The sequence below is a fragment of the Lycium ferocissimum genome, chromosome 7, assembly GCF_029784015.1.
Source record: "Lycium ferocissimum isolate CSIRO_LF1 chromosome 7, AGI_CSIRO_Lferr_CH_V1, whole genome shotgun sequence".
In the NCBI taxonomy this organism is placed as follows: Eukaryota; Viridiplantae; Streptophyta; class Magnoliopsida; order Solanales; family Solanaceae; genus Lycium; species Lycium ferocissimum.
Genome location: NC_081348.1, coordinates 25,421,964 through 25,437,264, shown reverse-complemented (window position 1 = coordinate 25,437,264; position 15,301 = coordinate 25,421,964). Strand labels below are relative to the sequence as shown.

The window sequence follows — 15,301 nt, the reverse complement described above, 5'->3', positions numbered from 1 at the left end:
CTTCATTCTTCAAACTATTTGTAAATCTTAAGTTTAATATTTGCAAAATAGTACTCCCTGCGTCCCTTCAAACTCCTCTTATAAGTGTGAATAATATTTCTGTACTATTTGTAAATCTTAAGTTTAATATTTGCAAAATAGTACTCCCTGCGTCCCAATTATGTGACCTAATTTGACTAGACACGAAGTTTAAAAAATAAAGAAAGATTTTTAAACTTGTGATCTAAAACAAGCTATAGGTATTTATGTGACTGTAAATCATTTCATTAAATGTAAAAGGAAAAGTTTTAAGTGAAATTATTTCTATATATAAAAATATATCTTTCTTTTTGGGAAGAGTAAAAAAGATAGTGTACCATATAAACCTGAACAGAGAGAGTAGATTAATATTACGATAATTTACAAATACAAAACTTCATACTTTTTTGTAACTTCAACTTTAAATAAAAAAATTTTAAAATTTCAATCATATATTATATTGTCCAAACACCATTCTTTCTAGCCAGATTGACTACTTTGTTGAATCTCATATCTTCAGAACAAGCTATATTTTCTGTGAGCAACTATTAAATAAGATTGATGACAACAAGAATGAAGACTTGTTTAATCTAATTGAAGATGACATGCTTCCAAGTAAAGATTGAACTTATTATCAGAAAGATATACATATTACAACTTTCAATTTAAAAAGGTAAAGAAAACACAATTTCACTTGTGATCAAATGTGAACCTAGACCATATTAGCAAAGAAATAAACAAGAAAAAGACAATCAAATTAAAGCAGTCAATTAAGATAACTTACAATAGTTGATTAGTCCCCCACCAGACCAAACAAATGAGCCATTATGACACTCAACTATAAATTCATCAAAATAAACCATAGCTGCTGAAATTGACTCTCTTGTCACACAAATTTCCCAAAATGAAATTTCCATATTTTGAAATCATACTCAACCCTTGAGCTGATTTCACCTTATCGCTTGAACCAACTATAAGTTCCTGAGTCAATACCCGAACCACCACCTTTGCTTTGTGTTAAGAGCCAAATTTACAACCTCAGGCTAGTTGAGCCGGCCCTTACCACCTAGCAACGGTCTTTTCAGCACGGTTCGTTCTTGACTCAACCCCCTAGTCAACTCGACACGATAGCACTTTTTTTTTTTTTTTTTAATTTTTTTTTACTAGTTAAGCTATATATTATAAAACAAAAAAATTTTAAAAAAGAAAAGGTGGCATCCTTCTCCCAAATATTTTCCAATTTAGCTTTCACAATGAAGGGCAGCTTTAATCTTCTGAACTGTGCAGGATATAAGATTATTGACTGTTTCCACTGATTCAACTGTGAGCTTGGCTGTAGGGAGGCTATTCACCAAAATTTGGAAGGCTACAGTCAAGAGTGATCCACTAATCCTTTGATCTGGGCCCCCATTAGATGATGGCCCATTGGACCCACAATTTGCATTACTTGACCCACGAGATCCTGGGCCATCGGGTACAATGGAGAATCCAGATGGAAGCAGAGCCACGTAAGCAGAATCTCCGCCGTTCATCACAACATGCATTGCCGGGATATCAACTGGCGCGTAAACAACAAGCGCCCCAGCCGCGTCTATGCATGTCTCCTGAAGTATCAACATGCTACTCTGATTCGCGTTCATTGCCTGTCAATATAAACCCTCAGTTATGAATATATTTACCAAGAGTGCCATTGTGTGGTATAATACGTCAATTTCTGTTGCACTGAGTCAACCAGAGATTAGGACCATCATCTATAAAAGGTCATATCATGGTAGGGCTGACTAAAAAAAGTAACAAGTGTCATGTGTTTTGACTTTTTACATATTTACAAAAGAAACAACAAAGTTAAAAAACTATAGATCTGCAATAAGATGGTCCTTTAGAGATACGTCCAAATCCCCCCATTTGTCCGTTTCAATTCCACCTTTTTTATCTAAATAAAATGAACCCCCACACATGCAAAATCAATCAATCTTTTTACATGCATTCATCTATTAACGCCATGCATTATTATCTTCTCACCTTATTTTTCCAATCCATTCAAAATTTATTTTACTTAAATTAAGAAAATGTCAAGGGTTAAAGAAATTACACTAGCACGGAGAAGGGATACGCAGTTGCCATGGTCTTGGCCTTTAGCAATATGAGCCATTTCTTGCATAGGTCCACCATTGGATAGGATATCCCATTCGCTACGGAGACGTTCGTCGCGGAGGAAATCAAAGAGTCTCTGTGGCGAAACGGGCAGCCAAACGGAAGTAGCAGCGCTTAGGACAATGCCCGGTGGTTCACCGGGGTCATCGACACTCTTTCGGGTCATAACACGGACATTTTCATCCACATTACCTGCACAAAGTTTGTTCCACTTGTGTACCGTTGAAGCACAAACACCAGCACAAAAGTTGTTTGTCATGCGTTGTGCTAGCTTCAACATGCTCCTTCTTCCACTTGGAGTTATTGCTGCATGTGATTATTTTTTTTGTAAAATTTAAATTTGGTCACAGAAAATATAAGGTACTACTCACATGAAAGGGGCTGATTCATTGAACAATGGTACTAGTAGATTTTATGATTTAACTTAGAAGTATGTATATATACCTGTGTGATCCCTGGAAGACACGGTGGATGACATGAGGATTGCGAGGCATTCGCATTGGCGTTGGAGAGTGGCCACCCATCTTTGTGCACCAAAGCCCATGCCAGCGCTGATCAACTGCCGGTAAAGATGGTGATTCACGCCCTCTTCATATTCGGCATGTTCTACCCATGTAACCTACATAATTTAATTAGCATTGAAAATTTATATAGTCGATCCAAACTAGTTTGGGATTGAGGCATAATAATGATAAGGGAAGAGAAATATCCATCTAGATGATTTACATTTAGTTAAGCAATAGTCTCAATTTCTTGTCTCAATTTCATCTAGGTAATTCGTATTTATCTTTTATCAATAATATTTTGAAGTATGGTGTAATTTATGACATTAGTATTTTTCCCTTTGGCAAATAATTCCAACTCCTAAGCAAAATTAGTTGTGAAAAATGAACTCAACAATTCACTTGATGAATAACGTGACCTAACTTATATATATATATATATATATATATATATATATATATATATATATATATATATATGTATATGTATATACATCTATATATATCTATACATATGTATATACATATATATATGTATATGTATATACATATATATATACATATATATATATGTATATTTTAAAATTCACACTTGATCTACAAACGGAAAGAAATCAACAAAAAAGTACATTACGCAATGGGAAATGCGAAATCGAAATAGAAGTTTTATTGTATCATATATATGTATGTATGTATGTATATTTTAAAATTCACACTTGATCTACAAACCGAAAGAAATCAACAAAAAAGTACATTACGCAATGGGAAATGCGAAATCGAAATTGAAGTTTTTTTGATGATACAATAAAAATCTTGGAAATGGTCCTAGGAAGGTTAGGTTCAAGGAGAGACATGATAGAACCTAGAACCCTAAAAGTGGAAGTCATAAAAGTACAAGTTTTCACCATTTTTTGCAAATTTGAAGGCACGAGGCAAGGTAGGTTTTGAGACATCGAGAAATGCACCACAAAGCTTTAGACCTTGTAGATACTCACGTGACAACAAAATAATAGTCAGTCTTGTTGTTTGACTAAAAGGTCCTTTACTACTAAAGTATTTAAAAGACGACCACATCATAAGGCTGGAACCAGATAATACACAGTTAGATGAATTAATTATAGACACGGGGGACTGATCGAGACAGCATCAGAGATTGGAATAGAAACATCAAATACATTGTTTAATTAAATCAATGTTTGAGAGTTACAATGCAATATTTTTTCTTTCTGAATCATATGAAATTAATGTGTCCCAAGGCGCAAAAATAGAAGTAATGGAGGCTTCCACTCAATTTATTAATCACCCTAACCTCGATTTCCCCACGTACGGTATAATACAATATTATTATTAAGCTCATCTTAAGCAGGAAGTTGCTGAAATTTGAAGACTTTTTATTTAATATTCTTATGTCCCCTACAATCAGCATCTTATCAGGTCCAATAATAATCTAATCCTCTTGGTTCTGGACCAAATCAATAACCAAGAGACTAGGCTTAGTCATTTTAACAGTGATTTGGGTTATCCAAACTAGGTGGAAAATCGAATTCAATGTCCCGACCTAAGATCCAAAAATGTGTAGTTTGCTCACCAAACTCATTTAACACAAAATAGCAAAGAACAACTACCATAGATGTGCACTCATTGAATATAGTACTAAACGACACACTAAAAGATGAGAAAAAAGTCTTCGTGAATAGAGTTACCGACTGACTACAGATGCCAGTGAGATAAGTATATGTGACTCACACTACCCAGTGAAACAATTGAAATGCACACGAGTTGACTCGGAATCACTATTATAAAAAAGAAAAAGAAAAATAAAAAGATGTAAGGGATGGAGAAATTACTTTACTATAGCCATTGGGCATATCTTGGACAACACAGCCAGAAGGAAGCCTTCTAGAGTTTGGAAATGTCGGTGCACCAGAAGTTTCACGGATGGTATCAATAGACACATCAACGACAGCCCAAACACCTTCAGCATGTTGCTTGCAGAAACGCAGGAAATTGACCTCTCTTATTGGTACTAAAGGTGAAAGCACTTGGAGCTCTGCATGCATCTGTAAATAATCCCTCATATTTAATAATATAGAAAAGGCTAATGGGATTAATTAATTACTAGGACAAAATAAGACCGAATTTGAAAAAAGAGGTGCATTTTGTTTTACCAGCTGAAGTGCACCATTTCTGGTTCCACCCATACCACTTGATATAACATCTGTTGTTGAGGTTCTAGCAATCAAGCATGGAAACATTTCTGCCCATTTGTTCTGTCAAAATTAAAGCTAATCATCAAAAACATGACTTCAAGTATCATCACTGACAAGACTATCTATAGGATTAGATACCTAAAAGATCCTTAAAGTGCAATCAAGAAAGGTAAAATAAATTACTTACGGAGTCCATTAATGTCTCAACAAGAGCCAAACTATTGATAATAACCATGCCTGTCTCCCTGGAAGCCTCAGAAACAAAACTGTTTGGTCTCATACCAATGCAAGGAGTAAATGTCCTTATGTACTCTTCATGGTTCAGTATTTCTCTACCACCTTCAATGCTCCTGAACCAAAGTGGCTCATCAGTTTGTGCCATTTTAACCAATTCATCCATAGCAGCCAAAGCAAGTTCAAGATACATAGATCTTTCAAGTGATCTCTCAATTCCAGTTGACTGTCTACTTGAAGCCACCACTGCCATAGAATTTGAAACCCCAACTCCAAAATCAGGAGGAGCTAAAGGAAGTGTTGTTGGTATGTTATTACTCATACCACCAAATCCATTGCTTCCAACTCCAAGTTCCAAACTTGAATTAGGCATTGCTGGTGGAGGCATAGATGTAACTAAAGATGAAATGGGTCGACCCAAAAACTTGCCAGCAAGTGCACAAACTCGATCTAATTCATCTTTCAGCCTTGCATTTTCCATCCTAAGATGTTGTTCCTCTAGAGATATTTCCCCAATCATTGCTGGACCACCACAATTAGTGCAAATTGGATTTCTCATTGCCTCTCTTATAGACATGTTTTCTGCTCGAAGCTTATCATTCTCTTGCCTTAGCATCGAATTCTCATGGCGTTCCAGTTGAGTCTGGTGCAATCAAGAATTCATTATTTAAAAACCCCACAAAAAAAAAAAAAATCTTCTTAATCCATAAAAATTGAATCTTTTTGTTTTTTCAAGAATTACCTTCATCTGAGTTCTACGATTTTGGAACCAAAACTTGACTTGCCTAGTCTCCAAGCAAAGCCTTTTGCTTAACTCCAACCTTTGTTTCTCATCAGGATGAGGACACTCCTTGAAGAGACTACAAAACCAAAAAAGAAAGAAATTTTCCATAAGAAAAAAGTTCAAAAAAAGATTTTTTTTTTTAATTGAAAAGATAGTAATGATTACGATTCAAGTTCTTGGATTTGCTGAGGAGTGTGTCGGTGGTATCTTTTCTTCCTTGGTGGTTTGTCGGTAGCATCTTGATCATCACCTGATGCACCTTCTAAGTTATCACTTCCAGATCTACTGTCTGGTTCTTCCTCTCTACTCCTTCTACCATTACTGTTATTTCCCTCGTAGTTTTCTGCCATTCTTGTTACCTCACTTTGCCCTTCCATGCCTGTTTGCTGCCCACCAAAACACAATTAGTACAAAAGGGTGTTAGTAAAATTAAAAAAAGGACAAAAAGATTCAATTTTTATGGTTTTTCCTGACTTACAAGAGCAAGAGAAAGTCCAGGAGAGTTGAACATGTTCTTGGCAAGAGACTGAGGAAGAAGTCTTGGCTGAGAAATTGCACCAGTGGGCATGTTGTTTTTATTGTTGCTGCTGTTGCTGTTGTTATTAAATGGTATATCAGCAACAATTCTTGCACCGCTACCACCGGAATTATTATCCAGAAAACCCCCAAAATTCATGAAACAAACCAAGAGAGTCTCAAAAAGCACTTAGCTTTGTTTATTTTATGTATATCACAGATTCACTGTATCTTTTGAGCTAAAAAATCATAGAAAAAGGAGTAGTAAGGAAAAAAGAAAAGTGAGAAAAATTATGAGAGGGAGAGGAGACACAAGGACGAATCCAAATGTCTCCAACTTCCTCTCTAATTTTAACTCTTGAGAGAAAGAGAAGAAGAAAGGAAAGAAAGCAAAAAAACCTTTACTTGAGCTGCTCTTTACTACTACTTGCCTTTCTCTTCTCTATACTTCCCTTAAATAACAGTACCAATTAAAATTCCTCTTCTCTCCCTACCCAAGAAGAAAAAAAAAGAAAAAAATGGGGACCTTTTTTCTGTGTTTCTTTCTTAAACCACTCTTTGCTGCAAATACAAAAGGAGAAGCCTAAAAGAATGGTTTAAGCTTAAGCAAGCAAAACCCTAGTTTTGAGGGCATTTTTCTGTTCTTTTATATATGCATCTATCTCTGCATGCTTGACTTTTGAAGAGAAAAATAAAGATATAAAAAGCACAGAAAAGGAAGTGAGAGAGAAAAGTTTGGCTAAAAAGGCTTTGTTTTTTCAGTTTTGCAAAGACAAGAGAAGAGACGAGAAAGAGGAAAAGAAAAAGGAAGTTGAATAGTAGTAGAAACTAAACAAAACAAAAAAAATAAAACAAAAAGGTGAAGATAATACGCAAAATTGTGGACTCATCGAAGCCTTACATATACATACATCCAAAACAGCACAGAAAATTTTTTGGTTGACTCTTTCACCTACTCTCTTTCTTTTTTCTCTCTCTAAATCTTGAAATCTTACGTGAAGACTGTGAAAAATATGTGTAGCCTTTTTTTTCTCTTCTTTGATTTTTCTAAAGCTAAACTTTTTACTGTAACCAAACAGAGATTTAACGCAAGAAGAAGATGAAAAGCCTGAGTCAAGACAGTTCATTCAGATCCCAAGATTTTGTTTTTACATGCACTTACACAAACAAAATTTCTTCTTTCCCTTTTATATTGGGATCTGAAATTATATTTAGATTATGAGAATTAATTAATTACAGCAAGGTGACAAATTTAATACAGGAAACAAGGGTTTATTAGTCAATGTTTATCACTCTTCTCTCACTGATTTTAAAATAAGCATAAATAGTGGAAAATAATACTTTAAAAAGAAGATTCTTTCTCCTTCTTTTAATTGTCTTTTTAATTTCTATCTACTTAGATTTTGTTGGGCAATTCGCAGAATTGCCCTTCTTTTGGGGTGGTCTTTAAATTTTGCCCCTCATATTTGAAATCTTTAAAATTTGCGCTAACACCCATAGGTTTCGAGTTCGAACCCACGCGCGAGCAAAATTTTAAAAAAATTCGCAAGGCGAGTTTAAATTTCGCTATGCGGACCGGCATACTTTTGATGAATTACAAATATGCGGACGGCATACTTATGCCTTGTGCGTAAGTATCTTGGGATCCGTAAACTTTGATAATTCCTTCTACAAAGTTATCTTGGTGGCAAACATAAAAGTTTATGGATAAAGTGGATCCATACCTACTATGTCAAAGAGTAGGATTTGACATTTAACATTAACTTGGCGGACATATTGGATGGTTAGACAAATTATTGGTTCTTGGAGAATCGGAATGCAGTGCGTATAACTACAAACTGGAAAAAGCTTGATTCGAACTAAATTTGCAATTATTAGGTAATCACTGAAAAAAGTTGAAAATTTATGGTGTTTGACATACCACTCGACCAAAATATATTTCACAATGATATGATTGTCTTTACATGGAAAGCTGGCTTGTTCTTAATAGGATCATGATGGGGCTTGAGTGTAGAACGATTTGTGTTATGTGCAAGTGTTGTGATGAAGAAAGTTTGCCGTTAAAAGTAACTTGGCGGCGTAACTTTGTGAAGGAATTATCAAAGTTATCTGGGACCGCATACTTATGCCTTATCGGCGGAACTTGGCATAAGTATCTTGGGATCAGCGTAACTTTGATAATTCGCTTCACAAGATTATCTTGGTCCGGCGTAAAAGTTTATGGATAAAGTGGATCCGTACCTACTATGTCAAAAGTAGGATTTGACGATTTAACGTTGCTTGGCGGAACATATTGGATGGTTAGACAAATTATTGGTTCTTGGAGAATCCACGAACGAAGTCGTACTTCTTACTCGACTGGAAAAAGCTTGATTCGAACTAAATTCTTGCAATTATTAGGTAATCTGAAAGAGTCAACTGAAAATTTATGGTGTTTAAACATGCCACTCGACGAAAATATATTTCACGATGTGATTGTGCTTACATGGAAGGCTATTGCTAATAGGATCATACGATGGGGCTTGAGTGTAGAACCAATTTGTGTTATGTGCAAGTGTTGTGATGAAGAAAGTTTGCCCATTAAAAGTATACATGGCGTAACTTTGTGAAGGAATTATCGAAGTTATGCCGGACCAGATACTTATGCCTTATGGGCGACTTTAGCGTAAGTATCTTAGGATCATTGACATAACTTTGATAATTCCTTCTAAAGTTATCTTGGTCCCGTATAAAAGTTTATGGATAAAGTGGATCCATGCCTACTATGTCAAAGAGTAGGATTTGACCAATTTAACGGTTTTGCGGCATATATTGGATGGTTAGACAAATTATTGGTTCTTGGAGAATCTGGAGCAAGTGCATCTTGACTTTGGAAAAAGCTTGATTGAACTAAATTCTTTGCAATTATTAGGTAATCTGAAAGAGTGTTGAAAATTTATGGTGTTTACATGCCACTCGACGAAAATATATTTCGATGTGATTGTGCTTACATGGAAGGCTAGCATTGCTATAGGATCATCAATGATAGGGCTTGAGTGTGAACCAATTTGTGTTATGTGCAAGTGTTGTGATGAAGAAAGTTTGCCCGTTAAAAGTATGCCCGTGGCGTAACTTTGTGAAGAAATTATCAAAGTTATCTAGGACGTATACTTGCTCGAAATGCCTTAAGGTATGGTATCGGGTTGCGCTAAAATTTGTAATTCCTTAACAAAAGTATCTCGGGTCGGCATGTACCTATGGAAATTCAACCATCTTGCGATTTTTTTTTTAATTTTGCTTGAGCGAGGTTGAACTTCGAGAACTGCGAAGAGCAAAAATTAAAGGCAGAATGATATGAGGCGTAATTTAAAGGCGAAATATGAGGGGCAAATTTAAAAAGCCTTCCCAAAAGAAGGGCACTCCGCGCAAAAAATTGGATTTTGTTTGACATTGACCCACATGACTTGTGTGTAGGCGAGGAATTGAATTTAAGCTAATCTTTTCATCGTTTTCCCATTTAAGAAGTATATTTTGTTAACGGAATCCGGCAAGTCAAACGACCCGGTGTCAATAGACGAGTTTATTACTCTATTTTCTGTTTTTTATATAAGGCTCTGTTCAATAGCAATGAAACTTAATTTAAGTGTTTAAATGAAAAATCGGACAAATTTGAAGGGCTTCTTACCTTTTGATTACCATGAAACAGAATTTTACCATATGTTTTTGCTTGGGACAGAGAAAGGTGTTTGGGCCCAACAACAGATGGATCTATGCTTCTGGTTTGGGCTTTCGCCCCACTTGTGGTTTTAGTCTATTTCATGAATTTCGAACCTCCCTAAAGAATATGTCAAAGTCAAGGAAAACATACGTAGCTAGCGTTTGGCGGCTTTGGCCATAGATTTTGGATTAGTTTTCAAAAAATTATTTTTAAATATTTGTTTGATTATAGATTTTGGATCAGATTTTTAATTTCTGTCTTCAAAAAAATTTTAAGTTCCAAACCAGTTTTTGAATTTTTGAAACATCCATTCACTAAACTTCAATTTTTTTTTTAAACTAAAATGTATGTCCAAACACAACTTCAAATTTTAAAAATCATAACTATAAAAACTCAAATTTTTAAGTTTCAAGTTTTAACTTCAAAATCTATGGCCAAATGGCAGCAAGAATGCCCAATCATCGTTTTTGCTTGGAAGGCAGAACGAACACGTTTGCTATCTACTATACTAGACCTTCGACTAGGCATTCTATCTTTGTCAAATTGGAACCCCATAATCATTCTTTCGACCTATTATTTTTATCTTAATTCTAAATTTTTAATTTTTTGTCTTTTATGACTATCAATGTTCACACTGTTCAGTCAACTAACACATATTTCAACTGTTCTCTCGGTTACTTATTAGGTGTCATCTCACACAAGCATAAATATGAAATAACTCAATCTATAAAGATTTAGACGAGAAAATAAACCACTCATAATTTTTCGTCCCAACTATTATTTATTTACTTCAATCATTATGAGAAAAATTTGAGATTTTACTTCGGATTATTCCTCCTGATATTATCAATATTTTTGTTTGAAGCATTCAACAAAGTATGAACACAATTTAGTTAGAATTATTTTTTAAAGAAAATTTCTACAAAACCTAGTTCATTCAGGTTTACTAGAGTGTAAGATTAAACGTTCCTTAAATTGTGTATAGCGGTATACTTGCATAGTCAGTGGCGGAGCTAGCCCTTCGCGTGTGGGTTCGGTTGAATCCAGTAGCTTTTGTCCGAACCATATATTTGTATTAAAATTTTTGTTAAATATGTACAAATTATTAATTAAGAACCCAGTAACTTTAAAGAATAAAACTGCAACCACAGTTTTGAATCCCCTTTCGTGCGTAGTCAACAAATTCTTCTATGATATGCATGCGTTTTAACATATTGTTCTGGATCTAGTAACTCCTTGTCATTTTTCATTGAGCTTTTGCAACTGTTCTTGCTTATTACAGAATTTATTATCGATGTAACTTCTTCTGAGAACGTGAATAAAAGTAAGGAGATTTTTCATTAAGGAGAATCAGTTCTATAACCCAAACCAAGTACCCTTGAAGCTTATCCCGTTATAAATTGATTGGTAAAACATATAGCCTTTTGAGGATTGATTTTTTATTTCCCTTCAAAAAAAATAAAAAAAAATAAACCTCGATTGCTATTTTATCGAATTACTATTTCCATATTTTACTACATGATTTTGGGTACTCTAAAAAGATTCATAGAAGTAATGAATTTGATCAAAGGTTCGAGATGTAGTCATGCGAATGGTCTTCTTCTTTAGTTGCAAGTTGTATGTCTTTGACATGAAAAAAATTAGAATAAAAGGTCCATTGTGGAGGTTTATTGTTGAAGCCACCGTTCATGCCATGTTTGAAGCCTCGTGAATTAATGAGTACGTAATATAGCTCCATCTAGTATTGTTGGGCACACTATCACTATCACATTAAGTAGCATTTACTAATTACTAAATTTGTGTATTCTTAGCTCCAAGTTAGTGTGTATGCATCTAGTAGCGCATCCATCTTTGTCAGAGAGGTGTTAATTTTATATCTCGTTCGTTGTAAAATTATATTGTAATGGGCAAAGAAAATTATGCATATATATACTATTGGTCGAACCTTCTCGCCTTCTTTGTGTTTTCACTTCTCCCTATTTTAATTCTCCTTGCCCCCCTTTTGGATGGTTGTTTCCCGTGGTTCATTATTGTATTGTTTTCTATGAAACCATGTTTGTTTTTATTGTTTTTAAAATTACGTTGTATGGTGTAGTAAACCCATTGTAATTTCATGGTTATATAACCAAGAAAAAGCCTAGTTTTGTAACACAGATTTGTCGGTTTTTGCGTGGTTACGTATTTGATTTCTCATTATACCCCACCTCTACTATACAATCAAACCAAACGATAAAAATGTTATTGAACCACAACAAACTATACAGTCCATCCAAACACTGTATTCAACAATACAAACAATCTAATACATTCTATACTTATCTGATGTAATGTGCTTGTACATTATGAAACCATAGGTAAAGACCATCCAAACAGAGGCTTATTCAAAATTCCGACTCCGTTTAAGTGCCTCTGCAATTTAAAGTTCAGTATGTTCAGAGCGGGTAGCATACATAAGTTTGTATATTATTTTATAATTTTGTATAAACATGCTTATATGGTTCGAGAAGAAAGCGAGTAGATGTGAGAGTAAAGGTGCGAGATATTAGATCAATTCACCGTCCTAATTCGTGTTAAATGACAATAGGAGTCCAGGACCATGTTATCAATTTGTGGAAACATATGTCGAAATTTTTCAAACTATGCAAGTGAGGGGGAATTAGTAGTTATAGTGACCCCAGCACATTAATTTGAAGGGGATTGAACGCATTCTTTGCTACACAATTTTTGGTTCACATGAACCAAACTTCATAAGTAAGATTGTCAATTTCCAATCACTTCAGAACGATAATTTAGAGCAAGTTTTTCCTTTAAAGAAACAAAAAACATCAATAAATAAAGATTAAAAGCTATATGAAGAGCATGTATTCTTATCAAAGGTTCTATTTCATATAAAATAATAGTTCATAGATTCCTCTATAGCGGAAACCAAATATTGTTAGTTGTATACTTCAAAGCAAACGACCCCTAATTGTTATAACCTCACTATTTGTTTTGAATTGGTTAAAGTGGTCAATATCTTTAAAGCCTAAATGACCAGACCACATGTTAAGTACTCTAGGCTAGTATAAAGAAAGCTAACACTTAATTTTTGTACCTTCGCCATCTTATAATATGTACTTTAGTCGCGATTTAATAACTTTGACAACTCTCTTGTTTTATACTTATCATTTCGTTTACTTACTCTTTGGAACATAGACAAACTCTTGAATTATATGGTACTTTAAATTAAAAGCTAAAAAGAAAAAAGGTCGAACTAAAAGCCCATTCTCACCTAATGAAGACAATAAACAGTTTCAGCGATGAAAACTTCCCTGCCCTACACCAAGTGTTTGAATAGTATTAATCTTGTGGTGATTTATTCTACACGTTATAACTCGGCCCTACAAAATTGCTTATGTATCTTTTGATTGTGAACTTAAGACTTTGGTTTACACTAGCACTTAAAATTGCCACTCTTTGTGAAACACAAGTTTGACTCCCCTCATGTACATATTATTGTCAAGCTTTCCATTCTACTACTTCTACTTGAAAGCAGCAAACAGTAAGAATATTTATGGGTCGAGCTTCTTAACATATACAATATTATACGTAGTGGTATTTGTAGGATTTTACGTAATTAAGCTATGTCAGTTTATTGTCACAATTCATCTTACGAAGTGAATTTTCGCTTTGTGCAGTCAGTGCATGGTGGATTGGTGGTGTGTCAATTTATTTATTTTGACAAAACAACATAGATGATACCTCTTACTAAGGAAATGTTGAAAGTTAGGAGTTGCTTACAGTTTACGCGTAGTTTGTTGTCATAAAAACCTGACATAGAGTTGGCTGAAGTGTGGACTTTCTGGTAGTTCAGCTCTTGCAAGTCTTCTTGGTATTTTTTTCCCCTTTTGCTATTACAATAGGCATTATATATCCTCGGGTTTCCTTGTAATATTTGTTTACCACTCTGGCACTCTCCAAAGACTTGATATTTTGTAGAAAAGTATTCAGGATATAGATTGTGTTCATATAGTTCTATGCAATTATGCACAGAGAGTCAATTTTCATACTCTACAGGCCAACACACTCCATGTTCACACACTCTCTCTCTCACCCACACTCATATTTATACATGTTACGGTAGAATTCGAGCCAACTCGCATACATCTCAACTATTCCATTAGATACCTATTACCTTTCTATCAACACGATCACCGGGTAATTTGGCCCATAAGAAGATGAAAAGAAATCACCTAAAACTTTATCTCGGCTAGAATTTGAACATCCTTATGAATAAAAATGTTTAAAAGTTAGATTCTACTGAATTAAGTATTCATTTTTACATGTGCTTTGGATGTCACAATTAAGCAACTATTCCTTAAAGAGAAAAAGTAAAAGATAGGAGAGCCAAAAAATTCCACTACAAATGAAACCAAATGAAATGAGGAGCCAAAGGACATTGTAGGAGCTTTAGGAGCAAACAAAATGCATGAGTGTACCCCGTGATTAATTTAAACTTTTGGGACCACTCTTGAAAGGCTCTATTTCAAACCTTTTTTGGCTCTGTGCCAGCCAGAACAACTTTGTTGAATCACATGTAACTCATCAACTATGATCACCTTTCTGACTGCCACAGATTTTCTTTAAAGGGTTTCTTTTTGCCTAAACTTTGGTCGGTGATGTTACTCTCCATCTATGCTAGGAGGTAGTAGATGATTGATTAGTCGAAGTGCATGGAAGTTAGCTCGGACAACACCGTTATAAAAAGAAAAGTATCCCTTTTGTGTATAAGATTCTGCTGTCTTGCTATTTGAATCAGTAAAAGCAGCAAACATGACATATTGGCTCCCAAGTGTTTGCTGACAATAACTGCAAATAATGCCAGTGCACACTGACAATGAACTTTGACCAGGGAAGAGCCTAATAAAAGACGATTCATGCATGTGAAGCACAAAGGAAGAGCGAAGCAACAGTATAAGGTGGCTGATTTTGTTTGATAGTAGCCCATGGAGCATGCCCAACTTAGTGGCACTTGCAGAAAAGGGATCTAACTATGTGCATCAGATGGTCTATAAAAGAAAAGCAAGCTGAAGATAGCACCCAAGTGTGTTAGCTTAACGGTCCATGAAATTGGTGAAAACCATGAAAAATCAAAGTTTCAACTCTCAATAGAGACCAAAAAATACTAGGTGGTTTTGTTTTATCT

At 34.8% G+C, this 15,301-nt stretch overlaps 1 protein-coding gene across 1 annotated transcript; it reads right to left on the bottom strand.

Moving 5' to 3' along the window:
- Nucleotides 1-627: 627 nt before the first annotated feature.
- Nucleotides 628-7,249, bottom strand: LOC132064014 (homeobox-leucine zipper protein ANTHOCYANINLESS 2). Its single transcript, XM_059456865.1, has 9 exons — nucleotides 6,382-7,249; nucleotides 6,069-6,289; nucleotides 5,862-5,979; nucleotides 5,073-5,762; nucleotides 4,844-4,945; nucleotides 4,523-4,735; nucleotides 2,617-2,791; nucleotides 2,111-2,478; nucleotides 628-1,661 (listed from the first exon to the last, which is right to left on the bottom strand). Exons 1-9 carry the CDS (start codon nucleotides 6,577-6,579, stop codon nucleotides 1,260-1,262), a joined length of 2,487 nt encoding a protein of 828 aa, XP_059312848.1. The 5' UTR covers nucleotides 6,580-7,249; the 3' UTR covers nucleotides 628-1,259.
- Nucleotides 7,250-15,301: the final 8,052 nt, after the last annotated feature.